This window comes from Ailuropoda melanoleuca, chromosome 8, assembly GCF_002007445.2.
Source record: "Ailuropoda melanoleuca isolate Jingjing chromosome 8, ASM200744v2, whole genome shotgun sequence".
NCBI classification, from domain to species: domain Eukaryota; kingdom Metazoa; phylum Chordata; class Mammalia; order Carnivora; family Ursidae; genus Ailuropoda; species Ailuropoda melanoleuca.
This window is the reverse complement of record NC_048225.1, coordinates 20,557,984-20,572,225: the sequence shown is the minus strand read 5'-3', so window position 1 is coordinate 20,572,225 and position 14,242 is coordinate 20,557,984. Positions and strand designations below refer to the sequence as shown.

The 14,242-nt window shown below is 51.7% G+C and overlaps 1 protein-coding gene across 6 annotated transcripts in view; it reads right to left on the bottom strand.

Annotated features, from left to right (window-relative positions):
• Nucleotides 1-14,242, bottom strand: part of PKNOX2 (PBX/knotted 1 homeobox 2) — a 315,083-nt gene that overhangs the window by 9,868 nt on the left and 290,973 nt on the right. For all 6 annotated transcript variants that reach the window (XM_034666040.1, XM_034666041.1, XM_019804614.2 and 3 more), the window contains 3 exons: nt 11,121-11,250; nt 10,560-10,657; nt 9,627-9,746 (listed from right to left, as the gene is read on the bottom strand). In XM_034666040.1, the coding sequence (XP_034521931.1) occupies nt 9,627-9,746; nt 10,560-10,657; nt 11,121-11,250 (348 nt within the window). The remainder of the gene's footprint in view (nt 1-9,626; nt 9,747-10,559; nt 10,658-11,120; nt 11,251-14,242) is intronic.

The window sequence follows — 14,242 nt, the reverse complement described above, 5'->3', positions numbered from 1 at the left end:
CTCCAGCCCCTGTGCACATATGATGGGGTGCTTTCCCCTAGCCTGGGTCTCAGGTTTCCTGGGGGTGGGGGATGCTGTGAAGCTGTAAGTCTCCACCGGCCATTTTTCAGGTGGCGTCTTTGAGAGCTGCAGGCCCCCGTGGAATGTCCTGGGGCTCAGGGCAAGCGAGTGGGCTCCCACACCCCCTGTCTTCCCAGATCAGCTCCATCCAACCCTGCAGCCGACCAGCTAGTTGTCAACAAGGCCCTGTCTTTGATGGGGACTGCCAGTCTCGCCTCCTTCCCTGGGACTCAGTGCTGCTGAAGCAGCCAGTGTGCACACACCCTGGGACCGTGGCTTCCATCACTCTCCATCTGTCCTGGGGAGTTGCGGACCACCTCCAGGGGTCTGTTCTCTCTTTGTCCCTACAGTGAAGGGTGGGTGGGAGAGCACAGGTTCACATCACAGGCAGGAATCCAAGACCTCATGCTTCTCTGGCACGGAAAGATGAATGCAGCCAGGCCATCGTCAGCCTGACTCCCAGATCCCGGTGCACCTTCCCCTGAAGCTCTGCCGGTATAGACGCCTGAGCAGCGGGGGACAGACAGCCGCTGTGGCCCGACAAGGAGCTGCACAGTTCCCCAGGCTCCAGGGCGGCAAGGAAGGGGAGAGGAGGATTTCTAGGAGGAGGGGGTCCGTCTTTTTGGTCAGCGACAATCACAGGCCAGACGGGGCACTGATGGTCAATCGGGAGCGAGTGCTCATCCACACAACTCCTCCTTCTCTTCTGACTCTATCCTAAATCCTAGCCACCCTGCCAGGCCGCGTCCAGCTCCCAGCTCCTCCACGAAACCCTTACTTTGTCCATCAGCATCCTGTGCAGGGCATGTTAAAAGCAACATCTCAATCATGCCCAGACCCCTGGAAGTCCCCGAGGCCAGCTCTCCCAGTGGGCAGGCGTCCTTGACACCGATGCTTTCAGTGATGCCCCCAAACAAGGTACAGGGGCGCAGAGACAGTGCTGGGGCAGCTTGGTGGGGTCTGGGCCAGCGGGAGTCCCCCAGCTGGTCCCCCGCTGTAAGCAGAGTGGTTGGTTTCCTATCATTTCTGTGCGCACCATCCTGAAGAAGGCGAGGAAGGGCGGCTCTGCGGTGCCAACGTTCAGAGTGGCAGCCCTTCGCTCTGACGGTTGGGAGGGTCTTTCTATCGAACTCAAGGCTTCCCCCTACTCCTCCAGCCAGAGAGCCTAGACTGTCATCCGGAGTCACACAGAAGCCTACAGCACCGCCTTCCACTTCAGAGCAAGAGTTACAGCCACTTACTGGATGCCTACGGTTTTTGGCTAACTTTGAATCCTTACAATATTCACAGAGTACTCTGTCCAAGTACCTGACATGTATTCTCATCGAATTTCCCAGGCACCTATGCAACAGGCATCATTATTCACATTTTACGCATGAGGAAACCGAGCCCAGAGGGGTTAAAGAACTGGCTCCAGGTTATCCAAGCAGTGAGTGGCAGAGCCGAGACTCACACCCCTGTGTCTTTAACCACGTCCGCTCCACCTCTGGGCTAGACCATCTGTCAGGCACTGCGCTTTTTAACATATTATTGATCATCTTCGCCACAGGTGGGTACCATCATCTCTACTCCATGGAGCGGAAATTAACATCAGAGATGCTAGTTGACCCATTCAAGGTCACGTAGCAAGTAAAACAATGGAGCTGGGATCAATCTCAGGTCTGTCTGCCTCCAAAACACTTGCTCCTTATACTGTACCATGCTGGCCCTAGAGGAACAGATCTTTTCTACCGACCTAACATCCCCAGTCCCCTCAACCATTCATCATATGACATGTTTCCCGTTAAGAGTCATTTGATCAGCATTTCCCCACCTTGGCTGCTCTTCTCTGGATACAACTTGTCAAAGGAGGTTTTGAAATGTGATGTTCAGTCCCAGACACACTAATCTGGATGCGTCTGACCAGCACAGATGGCCCAACTCCTCTCACCTATTTTGCTTCCTCCATTCTTGGACCCCTTGAGTGTGTGTGTGCATGCTAGTACTTGATTATATCGTCGGTTGACCGCTCATGGTTTACGCGTATAATTTATTTCCCCAATTAAATTATCGGTCCCTCGAGTGCTGGAATCATGTCTCATACCCGAAACTTAGGTGTTAGTGGATAGATATGATATTTGGAACTTAGGTCACATTTTCCCATAGAAACAAATTATTTCTTTAATAGCTAGCTTTCCAGGCTAGCCCCCAAAGACTGATTTAGTTAAAGATCTGTGTTCTGGTGAAAAGGAGCCCATAGGACTCAGGGACAAACAACAGATCTTGCTCTAATTTCAGGGGGCGGACTAGATATGAGGAAATTCTGGGATGGGGGAGCACAGACTTCATTCTCTTGCCTTTTCCTGGGCCCTGCTGGCACTTCTCTGCACCTGTTCTCAAAGCCCCAGGGCTGCCATGTGACCTTGCAGTCAGCCATCCGAATCTGAGGCCTCTGGCTGTGAGGACTTCAGGGTCAAATCTCCTGAAACTATATTCGCGATGATGTAGATAAAACTTTCATCAGATTCTCAAAAGGTCAGGGGCCTTGAAGACGTGAAGAAGAATTACTAGAAACCTTTCCCCCAGCACCCCATTCTGGTTTGGCTCCTCAAAATGCTGTGTTAAAAAATATTCTAATCTTCATTTGCTACCACTAACAAGCACTGGCCCTTTTCCCATGAAGCTGATCTTAGCTGAGTGAGAATAAGAAAGTAAGCTTTGGAACTCATTCATACTGAGCTGTGAATGAATGATGGCATCCTGGCCTCTCCATTGGCATCTGTTATGACAGGCATTGGATCCTTTTAAGTGGATCTCTGATGAGTGGAATTTCAGATCGTGTGACAAAGTTAAAGGAAAAAGGAGCAGACAAGATATTCTGGAACAAAAATGGTCTCTCTAAGTCTCTCTGAGCTGTTTTTTTTTGCTTTTCCAGTGTTCTTACTTTTCCCCACAGAGTCCCTAGAAGTGTCAAGATTTCTCTCAGCTTTTTCTGAGACAGGGCAGATGATGGGGAGTCCCGGAGTGAGATGGGAGGCATTTGCAATAGTAGCTGTGTCTGGATCGGAACAAAGTACTTTCACACTTGTCTTATTCCATCCTCACAACAATGCTATGAGCTGGATATCGAGATTCCCATTTCAGAGCAGAGGAGCCTGAGCCCTGATGAGGTCAGGCAACTTGCCTCAGGTCCCCTGGCTAGGTGAGAAGGGGTGAGACACCCAAATCCAGAGCTTGCCTCCCTGTACCGCACCGTTCCGTAGACCACATTCTTCTGTTTGTAAGAGACATCACTGCTTGTAAGTGAGCTGGAGACGGATCCCGTAAGTGGGTCTCTGACGGGTATAGATGGGTACATCCTTGGGGCTTAATCCAATGCTAGGCACAGGGAAGGTGGCAAGACACAAAAAGCATGTTTAGCGAGTCATCGAGGATCACCCCGAGGTACAGAGGCAACCAGCTGGATTTCACGTCCACACCCCCTCGTTGGCCGGGAGCCCACGGGCAGGGCACGCACTGTACCCGGGTGTGCAGCAGCCTGTGTCCCCCAGAGGGGAGGAGCCCAGCATGCAAGGCTGCAGTGCTGTGGGCAAGAAGAGCTGGGAGTCTGACAAAGACTCACTAAGACCAGGACAGGCTCAGGTCATGTGCAGGGCAGGAATGTTCACAGGAGCCTTACTCAGAAGCCGAGAGGTGGAAACAACCCAAACGTGCATGAGCTGACGAGCGGATCCACAGAATGCGGTCTGTCCGTCTACCATGAAACACAGGGAAGCTCGGATGTGGTATGGTACGGGTGGCCCTTGGGAGCCTGTGCCAAGTGAGAGAAGACACCCACAGAAGACTGTGTGATACGTTCCATTCGTGTGAAAGATCCGAAAGCGGCAAATCCACAGAGACCCAAAGTCCATTACTGGTTTCTAGGCGCGGGGCAGCGATAGCTGCGGGGTAGAGAATTTCTGCCAGTGATGAAAACATTCTGGAATTCAACAGTGGGGATGTCTGCACAACTCTAAACACACTACCAAATCTCTGACATTAGGTACGAAGGGTGGATGGTGGTATGCGAATTATATTTCAGTTCAAAAAAAGTCATAGAGAGAAGGCCCCCGGTGCACTTTGTGCGCTCAGCTTTTGTGACAGCCGCAGGGTTCATATGAGGGCCCTGGAGCCAGGCCCTCAGCTGCGCGTGGCCGGGTGGGAGAGCAGCCACCTCGCACACAGGGTGGGGTGGGGTGGCAACGAACAGGGTACAACTGTGGCGCTGGCCGGATGCCACCCCGGCACTGTGGATGTGAGGGATGGAGAAGGGAGAGGGAAGCGAGGGACAGTGAAGTGGCCTCACCGTATCTGAAAACTGAGGGCTGGCATATAGCTCTCCTGTCCCCCTCCCAGGACAGGGCTCTGTGTCTCCACGGAGAGCCTGTGCTGACAACAGCCGCCGAGAGCCACGGGTCCCCTTTGCTTCACCTAGACTTTGCATGGGAGCTGAGAGCTGATCTGGTTTCTTGGGCCAGTGCAGGGGCATTGTAGCCTAGTGGGTGAGGAACTAGAGCCCCGAGGTGCCACAGACCTGGGTTCAAATCCTGCGAGATGCTGGGGACTATTCCCTTCCTTGAGCCTAGTTTTGTTACTGGTAAAAACGAGGATAATAGTAGTACCCAGCTCTGTGCTGGCCAGCGGATTACATGAGATGATGCCCGAAGATTTTCAGCATGAATCTGGCCCACCGCAGAGGCTAATGGAGTGGCTCCTCTGATGTCTGGCGGGGTCTGCGGGGGCTTGGTTTCCTCTCTCGGATCTCCCCACATGTAGAGAATATTCTATAATGTTCCTCCTGTGCTTTGGTGGCAGCAGCACAGAGAACAGCCATATTTTGGGTGGAAATGAGCAGAATGACCAGGCCAGGGCCAGGCGCGCTGGGGTCTGGAGCAGAGGGGTGGGGGCAGAAGCCAGGCAGGAAGAGCAGCCCTCTCCCTCCATCCTCCGTGGAGAGGACCCTCTGCCGGGTTTCTCCCCCAGCCTGGGTTTGCCGTGGAGTGATTGCTTCCAGCAGGAGTTTGGCCTCTTTCAGCCAAAATGCAATAGCAAGAAAATATCACAGGATTCTTCAGGGACCCAATAGCAAGCAGCTAATGAATGAAACCTTCCCAATCTCACTGCAGCCTCACAGCCAAAAGGCTCTGGGGTTTAAGTCCCATCTCAGGAGCGTTCTGTCATCGGAATCCATTTCTCTAGCTGCTAACCCCACACAACAGTGGAGATGACAAGAAGCCTCAGACACAGGACAAAAGGAATCCAAGAATACTAACTTCTCCCCGAGGGAAAGAAGACAACAGGAAAAACTAGTATTTACTACAGAAGGTTGAATAAACAATCTCTACTAACCGAGATTGTAGATGTACGATGCTCTCTGTTTCTTCTGCAAACCACGGCCACTGCCATTCACATCGTCCCAGATGCTCGAGATGAATAGGCTACTGTGTAGAATGTTCATTAGACCATTTATCTGCTTATCGGGAAGTCGGCCGTGTGTGTATCCAGGCTGGTTTATGCCAATTACATGCGTTAGTGTAGTCATATAATTTAACTATTCTGTCGACCAATAAAACGTAAGTGCAACAAGAAAGTTATTCTTGCTAAGAAAACTAAGTGGAATGCTTTGGGAAGACTCGAGACTCTGATTTCCTTAAAACTGCCCTGTAGTGAGGATCCTTGAGACAAATGTAAAAGGCTGGGATACGTAACAAAAATCTAGAAAGATCCCACAGCCAGATTACTTCCCAGACATCAAAGTTCTTATCCTATGTTAAATAAAGATGGAATTTATAGATGTTCTATTATAGGAGAGGTTTGTGCAAGTAAAAGGACAACCTCTCATCAGAAAAAGATCTTGGCCCTATATCAAGACATTAGCAAATCAATATATATGTGTATCTTCTAAATTAAAATAAAGTGTATCTTTTTAATGGCTGTTCCTTTCTTCGGCCAACTTTTCCAATTGACCAATCAACACATGGGTTGTCCCCACTATACTGGATACGATAGGAGAACATCTGGTGGATATTGAAATCTGTCCTTTTTCATATATTTTCTACCCTTTTCTCCTAAAACTGAGCAGCTCCTTGATGCCCATACGGTGTTGCTGCAGAGTTAGATTTCTCAAGAGCCACAGTCTCAGAGTTGTTCCGCAAAGACACAGTGAAAGCAAGGGGCGGGGGGCTTTGAGTAAGCAAATATGTTTGGGGAAAGCTTCTAACCATGCCCCCTCTTAGGAATTCACAATGCCGCTAGTACACTAAGAATCACGGACTGAGCTAAACTTTTTATAACCCAGATTTTCCCCAACTCCTTTACTCTGTCTTGGGAGTAACACCTATAGCATCCTATAAAGGGCCCACGTAAGAGGTATAATGTATGATCCCTGTTCTGGAGCAATTTACAACTGAGTCAGAGGTACGAGACATGCACGTTTAACACACACACATATATACACAGAACAGGTGAGGGACAGTATTTACCAATATATTTTTAAGGTCAAATGATGGTAAAAATCAGTAGGTGTTACAGATCAGAACGACAGATCAGGCATCCACCTCTAATTTTTACACATTGTGGGCCTTAGTCTCAAAAGCTTGCTCTTAGTCCACGGTTCTAGAAAGCTCAAAGAGGACTCACATATCTTAAATGTACCAGGCTTGGCTCTTTATACCTGTTATCTCATTTAATTTTTATAAGCGTGGGAAATGGATACTATCTTTTTTCAAATAAATTGACTCAGAGAGATTGCACAGCTGGTGGTGGGCCTCATTTCTTACCCCTGTCTGTCTGGCTTCGAAGTCTGCCTTCTTTTCATTGTGCCCTTGTTACCCAGTCTTTATAGCCTCTCCTGAGCTGGGGTTTGGGGCGCCTGTGCGCCCACTGATATCTGGGTAGCCAGACTGATCCACGGCCCAGCGTGGGCCCGCAGAGGACAGCTGTGCCAGGCTGTGTCCCTAGAGCCTGGACTTCTCCCCATCACCTTCTTTTTCCAGTCCAGAAGTTCTGAGTTGTGACTTTTTTTTAAAGGCCTGGGGGTCACTCCCTTGTCCTCTCCTGATGGCTGCTGTGAGGAAGGCATTAAGTGGGGGAGGACTTTGCCAATGTTAAGTGCTTTATTAATAGTATCCGCACTGAGTGCACTCTGAGCTGGAGAGGGTCCAGGGGTGGGAGGGTGTGGGCAGAAAATCTTACTCATGCTTTTCAGCAAGCCCTCTCCATGGTTCCTGGTTCCTTTTGTAGAGCTGATCTGGGTCCTTCCTTCTCTTCTACTTTGTGCTCAGCGACTCCCCCCCCGCCCCCGCCCTTCTCCACCTCTACCTTCCTCTGCCATCCCCGGTCCAGGGGGCGGTGGCCATGGAGTGGAAAGAAACGACCCAAAGCTATAGAGGGGTGCTCAGCAGGAATGGGGGAAGAGGGCAGCCTGTGAACTGAAGTCCAAGGTCAGAGGGGAGACAGGGCCAGGAGGGGCTGATAGGGTGACCCTCTAGTCTCAGGCTCAGACTTATGTCAGGGGCGAGATGCAAATGGAGAGTGGCAGGCAGCTGAGGCAGGAGCCCTGGCACAGGTGAGGGGGGTCAGTGCGGGGTACTGGCCTGGGCGCCCAGGGCCATGGGTGGAGGAGTTGGTCTGGCAGCCTCCTCTCCCTCCTAGCCTTTTCTCCCCCTCAGAAGTGAGGTTGTGGGCGTGTTCACATCAGTCGTCAAAAATGCATGGGGCGGGGGAGGGGAGGTGGGGCAGGAAGGACAGGGCACTAACATTTATTAAGCAGCTAGTGTGCAGGGTCTTAGCAATCATTGCACTGCTTCCTGTACTCTTCACAAGAGGCAAGTGTGGCCAGGTTACAGAGACAGAGGTAAAGTCTAGATCTGAGCTCTNCGGGGTGGGTGGGGAGTAGTGGTGGGAGAGGAGCGGTTGCCCCCATCTTGGGTGTGATGGGCCAGTGCACAGAAACAGATCCTTCCCCAGGGAGCCCCTCTTCCGGCTCTCTGACAGTGTGGAAAACCAGAACAGGCAGGAAGTCTGGGCATCCCTGCCCCCATCTTCAGCCACCGAGTCAGAGCTGCTCCCAAGGGGCCTGAGGATGGACCTGGCCCTGGCTCCCGGGCTTCCTCACTAGGTTCTTGGAGTCTCTCCAACCTCTTCTCCTCACCTTGACCCTCGGCCCTCCAGCCCCTTCTCTCCAAATTAGGTTCCTGGTTGTTCTGTAGATGGTGCTTTCAAAGTGTGCTTCTTCAGCAAAGCCCTGGGGTGGCCCCAAGACCTTAGAGCTGGGGGGCAGACATGTGGGGGGAGAGGCAGAGCCCCAGCCCCATATCAGTCACCACAGAGCAATTCTTCCCGTTCGCTGAGTGTCTAGGCCTGAGTCCCTAAGATGCCCATATCGGAGAACCACAGCCCGGGCTCGGCTGCATGGCTTCTGGAGGTACTCCCATTTCAAATCAAGGTTTGTTGATTGACCAACTGATTAATTCCCAGGAGCCATTTCATTTCTCTCCCCTCTGAAGAAAGAGCTTCCCTCTCTCCTGGTTCTTCCTCACAGGCCAAGACAGTCTTGGTGTTTCTTTTTATCGGTCTATCTTTGTACCACCGTGCCAGGCCAAGACCTGGCAGACTGCTGGAAGCCTGCTGGTGCTTCCAGAATCTACCTCCCCCCTCCCTCCCCCCGATGCACAGTGCGTGCACACAAACACACACACGCATACACAGCACGCGCGTGCACGCTCACCCTTCACGATCAGCCCAGACATGGCCATTGGGCTTCATTTCTTGCTCTAACTCTTGAATGATGCTAGGGGATTATAGTTTTGAATTCATTCCTGACATTCAGCCATAGTCCTGTCTGCAACTAACACCCACACAGCACATAACTGCTATCGTGTTAGTGCACACAGCAGACCCGTTGTAGACATTACATTTATACCCGAGGCTTTGTCGCTATTTCACGGAAGCGGCCGCAGAGGCCAATGAAGGCGCCAGAGCTGAGCTGCTTATGTGAGGAAGGAGATCTCTCCCCGGGCTGCTCCTCCACACCTGACAGTGGCAGCCACCACTCCCCAGCACGGTGCCCCGTCTGGCTGCGCTGATCAGAGGGACAGGGGAAAGGGGACACACATCCGCTGCTATCCCAGCCGTGAGGACTTCGGGAAACAGAAGAGCCCTGGCTGAGGAGCAATGTTTCCTTCCCTGGGAGAAGGGCAGGAGAGCGCAGGGCCGCCTGTAGCAACCACAGTCCTGGCCCACAGAATCTCACCCCGTCCGTGACACACTCGCCCAGTCCTTAGCTCTCTTCAGAATATGTCTGGCCTCATTCCCTCACTTGATGTCACACTTTTTGTGGCAGGAGCAAGCACCAGACAGAGCCTCCCACTTTAGGTCCCACTAACGCCTCTCCCCTGCCTTGGCCTCTGGAAGATGAGCTCCTTATCACAGAGCCTCTCTCTGGGGCCACACCTCTGCAGGTGCGGGGATGACGGCACAGTCTGGAACCTGGGGTGTTATTCGTACCCCTCGCTGCCATACCACACCCCCAATACACACACACTCACCATGAGATGCTGGAAGAGCCAAGAACGCATTATATTGGTGGCATGCTTGGGCAAGACTCCTCGTTTGTTCTTGGATTTCTTATCCTCATTGTCCAGGAGGGATGTGAGGTCAAGGTTAACCTTCAGGGCACGTGGAGAAAAAAATCAGCATCAGCAGCCTGGCGGACCAGCAGCCAGGGACCTGTTGCCATAGTGACGGCAGGCTCTCGCTGCCAACCCCCTTTCCCAACTCATTCTTAGGGCCCTGGGGAGGTCACCTTTCCTTTCACTCTGCACCAGCCCCTCAGAGAATGGGAGACAGGGAGGAGAAGAAGGAGGAAGAGGGGTGGAGGAGAAGGGGACAGAGAGGACACAGAGGGAACAGGGACATGCAGAGCGTAGAGGAGAGACAAATCTGCCAGAAACCATCCACTAGTTATTAGCATTTCTAGGTTATTTTATGGTTTGCAAAGCACCTTCCTCCCCATTACCATGGTTGGCACTCACAGCAGCCCCAGAAGTTGGCAGGGCTCTGTGCAGGTGGTGTTAATCCCCCTTCTGTGGATAAGAGCTCTGAGGTTCCGAGAGGTCAGGTGACTTATCCAAGATGACAGAATTAATGTCAGGTCTCAGGCCTACTTCAGATCTTCTCCCTCCCCCTCCTCGTGTGTGCACTCTATCCCACTGGGCTACAGAGTGGCCCTGGCTAGGGACCAGGGATAGGACGTGCAGGATCCTTTGATGTAACCCTGAGAGGTAGGGAAATCCCAGGAGTTGATAAGCCTTTCTGACACCCAGCTTCCGATCTGTAAACTGGGGGCAACGACACCCCTTAGAGGAATAATGAGGATTAAGTGAGTCATTGTGTAAAGGGCCTAGCAGAGAGCAAACAGTGATGGTTGTCCACCCCCCCGGCCTGTGCACCTGAGTGCACACCTGTGCACGCACACTCACCTGGGTGTTCTGGATCTGGATGGCTCCCTGGGGGATTGCTTGGGTGACCACCTGACCCTGGGAGGTTACCATGGTAACTGGCTGGTATAAGGCTCCACCTGAGGAGACAACCAGTTTTTGGGTCCCCTGCCCTGGGGGTGGGTAGGAGTGAGGGCAAGCAGGATTTCTAATTCATTTGGCACTCCCATGTAAACACTTTCTTTCAGAGGTACTCAAGCCCCTGTAGGGGAGGGGTGGGATGGGAACGGGGTCCAGAGAATACAGCCTCTGGTGGGAAGTGTTTGGGGGCAGGGACAACAGCTTTACTTGGTCTTTGAGGGACTCATGAGACATTGACCCAAATTTGTTCGAAAATAATCACAATCAGGTCTTGGTGCTAGCCATCTATAAACTTACAGAACACTTCAGTCAAGAAATTAAGCTGGAAGCCCCTACTTGGCAGGGGGCACCCCTCCCATTTCCTAAGATTGTTTGTAAGGTACCCTGCCCCCACCCCTTGGGATCCCCTTGGGGCCACCCCTTCTCCTCCCAGGAGTGTTCCCGACAATCCCCTGCACCGACCTGACACCACTTGTGAGTTGACGGTTGTCATGGCGATGTTGCCCTGCTGGAGCGCTGAGGCTGGGACCACAATCCCCGGGGGATTATTGGAGACTCCAGACATGGAACTGGGGGAGTTCTGCAGGAGGTCCTGGCAGTAAGGGAGGCGTGGTTTGTGACAATGTCACTAAGTGCTTAGAAACCACAGTCCCAAACTCTTCCTCTCCTTTTCTCCCTTCCTGCCTTCCCTCCTCCCTTTGTCCTGCTCCTCCCAGGACCCAAATCTGAAAGGCAATTCTCATGGCCTTCTAGAAGCAGTGAATAAGAAGGCTCAATATTAAAAATCAACCAACCAACCAACCAATCAACCAACAATATTTATCCACTTAGCCGTTCCATTCTTCTGAAACCTAAGACACAAATCATCTCATAAATCAGTGGTCGGCACTCCAGCTTCACTTTGGAATTTCCAATATTGATGCCTGGGTTCTAACCCCAGAGATTCTAATTCAATTGGTTGGGGGTGTGGCCGGGGCTTTGTTGTTTTACAAACTCCCCAAGTGGTACTAACGTGTGGCCAGGGCTAAGACCCAGGCTTTCTCTGCCTAGCACCGTTTCACCCTTCACTCTGAACTGTCTCCAGATGCCTTCCCTGACACCCTCTGCCCCCGAAACCTCACCTCCTCACATACCGATATCTCATTATCTATTACAGCAAGCTCCCCACACAAGTGGACTCCAATGTTCTATCTTTGTATCTTGATCACCTAACTCAGGTGCCCGGCACACAGCAGCTACTAACACTGTTGATCAATAATAGCAGAGAAAGCAGCTACCCTAGCCTCTTTATAATCTGCCTTCTAAGGGCGTCTCATAGGAGCCTCGACCTCGAGCCACCCCTCGGCACATTTCGACTCCTTCCTCTTCCTCGGGCTGCCAACACAAAATGCCACTGCAGACAGAGTCTCCCTTTGGCCCACGCTGTCAACCCGCCAGCCCCCATTTGCCCCAGGAAACAATCCTTGCACTTTGTTTTTGAAGCCTCCAAAGCAGATAAGAAGAGCACTGTTTCCTGGCACTCTGGTCACCTCGTCATTGCTGTATCACTGCTGGGCAAGGAAGTGCTTGGACCTGATGTTGAGGGACTCCGCATGCCATGCATGAGGGGAGGGAGCTTGGTTGCAGCCTTCAAGAAGCAGCAATAAGCCCTCCCTGCCTGGTGGCTGGGCGCTTGCTCGGGGCGGGGAGAATTTGTGAAGGAATTGGGTGTGTGAGAGGTTGGGGTCTCTAGGCAAGAGAGGTGGCCACTGAGGTGCTGTGGAAGGAGCGGTGGGAGACCAGCCTGGGTGTCTGAGCTCCTCAGACCACAGTTTCTCATCTGAAAACAAGGCCTGAACCAGGTAACCCGTCTGACGACCATCTAGGCTGACGCTCTCATGCGCACAGCTTGGAGTCATAATGCATGAGCTGTAAGAATTTAGACAGGTAAATAGTCAAGGAAATAGACTACCACTGGGGGAAAAGAAGGCCCCTGGCTTCCTAACTTTCGTTTCAGGACTGGGGGAGAAGCTTGGGCTTTCAGCCTCCAGGGAAGGTCTAGAGTTTCTTTGAGCCAAACTCGTGGCCCTCCCACTCAAGACATTCAAGTTTAATACTGAGGCCCACTTTCTGAAGCCTAAAAATGGGAAGAGTCCTTAAAAGCCACATATGCCAACTCCCTGAGCACAGATACGGAACTGAGGCTTTAGAAACCCAAGTGACTCACCCAAGGCCCCCAGCTGGTTCGCAGCAATGGGACTAGAACACAGCCCTCCTTCATCCACATATACTGAACACCCACCTTGTGCCAAGAGCCAGGCTACGAGGTGCTCCTGGAATCACAGGGGTTCAGTACACAGTTACTGGAGGCAAGGTGAACAGGTGAAACAGTCAAACCCCGGAAGCACAGAGGCAGCACGGGCACCAGAGGAAAGACCATGGATTTGGGAATCAGCAAATCCCGGCCCTTCTGGGAGCCTCAGTCTCATTTATAAAATGTGTCTGGCCCAGTGCTGACATCCAGGAGCCCTCAAAGCCTGTTTGCAGCTCTGTGCTCATCTAAGGTCCATCCTGCCGTTGTCCCAACATCCCCGCCAACCATTCTCACAGGAGGTAAACCGATGCTGATGTTATTTGAAGCTGAAACAAAGCTAGAAGGTACATGTAATAGAAGAGGGTGTCCCTCCATGCCTTTCACCCTAAAACTAATGGAAATGACTTTTCAATAATCTCTTGTCTGGAATCATTCATGCCACGGTGCTCCTCATCGGGGAAAGGCATTTGGGAATTTCAAACATAAAAAGTTGCCCCAGACTTTCTTTTTCCCAAGAAAAGTATCCAGCAAGGTTAGGAAAACACAAGCGAAATCAGTAAAATAAATACAAGATGTGTGCCTTGGGATTCAACCAACACACATTTTTGCTAGCCCGAGGCAGAAGGGTGAGTTATCGCCTACATACTTCATCTGCTTATTCAGCCTGGCTGGGTCTCTGCCCTGTTGTCTTGCTGGCCTCCGTGCCAGGTTCTGGGTTTGGGTGACTAAAGCAATTTATGCATGAGATCAGACTCTTCTCTTTCCTATCCTCTCCTACTCTGGGGTTGTTGGCCGAGACATGCCAAGAGGCAGCCAAGTTATATCAGCAAAGGAATGGAGTAGAGACGTTCAGGGGCAGAGACCACCATGGGCAGGGCCAGCGCCGGCCCCATCTTAGCTGGGCAAAAAAGAGGAAAGAAAATGTGAGCATCCCCAAGGTCTGGGGAAATAACATCCATCCCCTGCATTTGTACACATGAGCTGTTTCACACACCTGTCTGAGCCCTGCCGTGTTTTCAGACACAGAGTCTCAGGGTCCTTGAATCAGACCCTCTGCAATCTGTATTTATAAAAGCCACCCTCAGCTGGTCCCCAAGATCAATGGGTCTGAAACTGCCTATTTATGACACACATCGAATATTAGCATTCTTTTACCACGCTATTTCGCTTTAGTCTCCCCACTACTATGGGAGAGATGATTCCATTTGCCTGAAGAGGAAGTGAGGTCCAGAGAACCAACATGACTTCCTAGAGTCACACAGCTGAGCCTCGAACCCAGGTCCTTTGACTC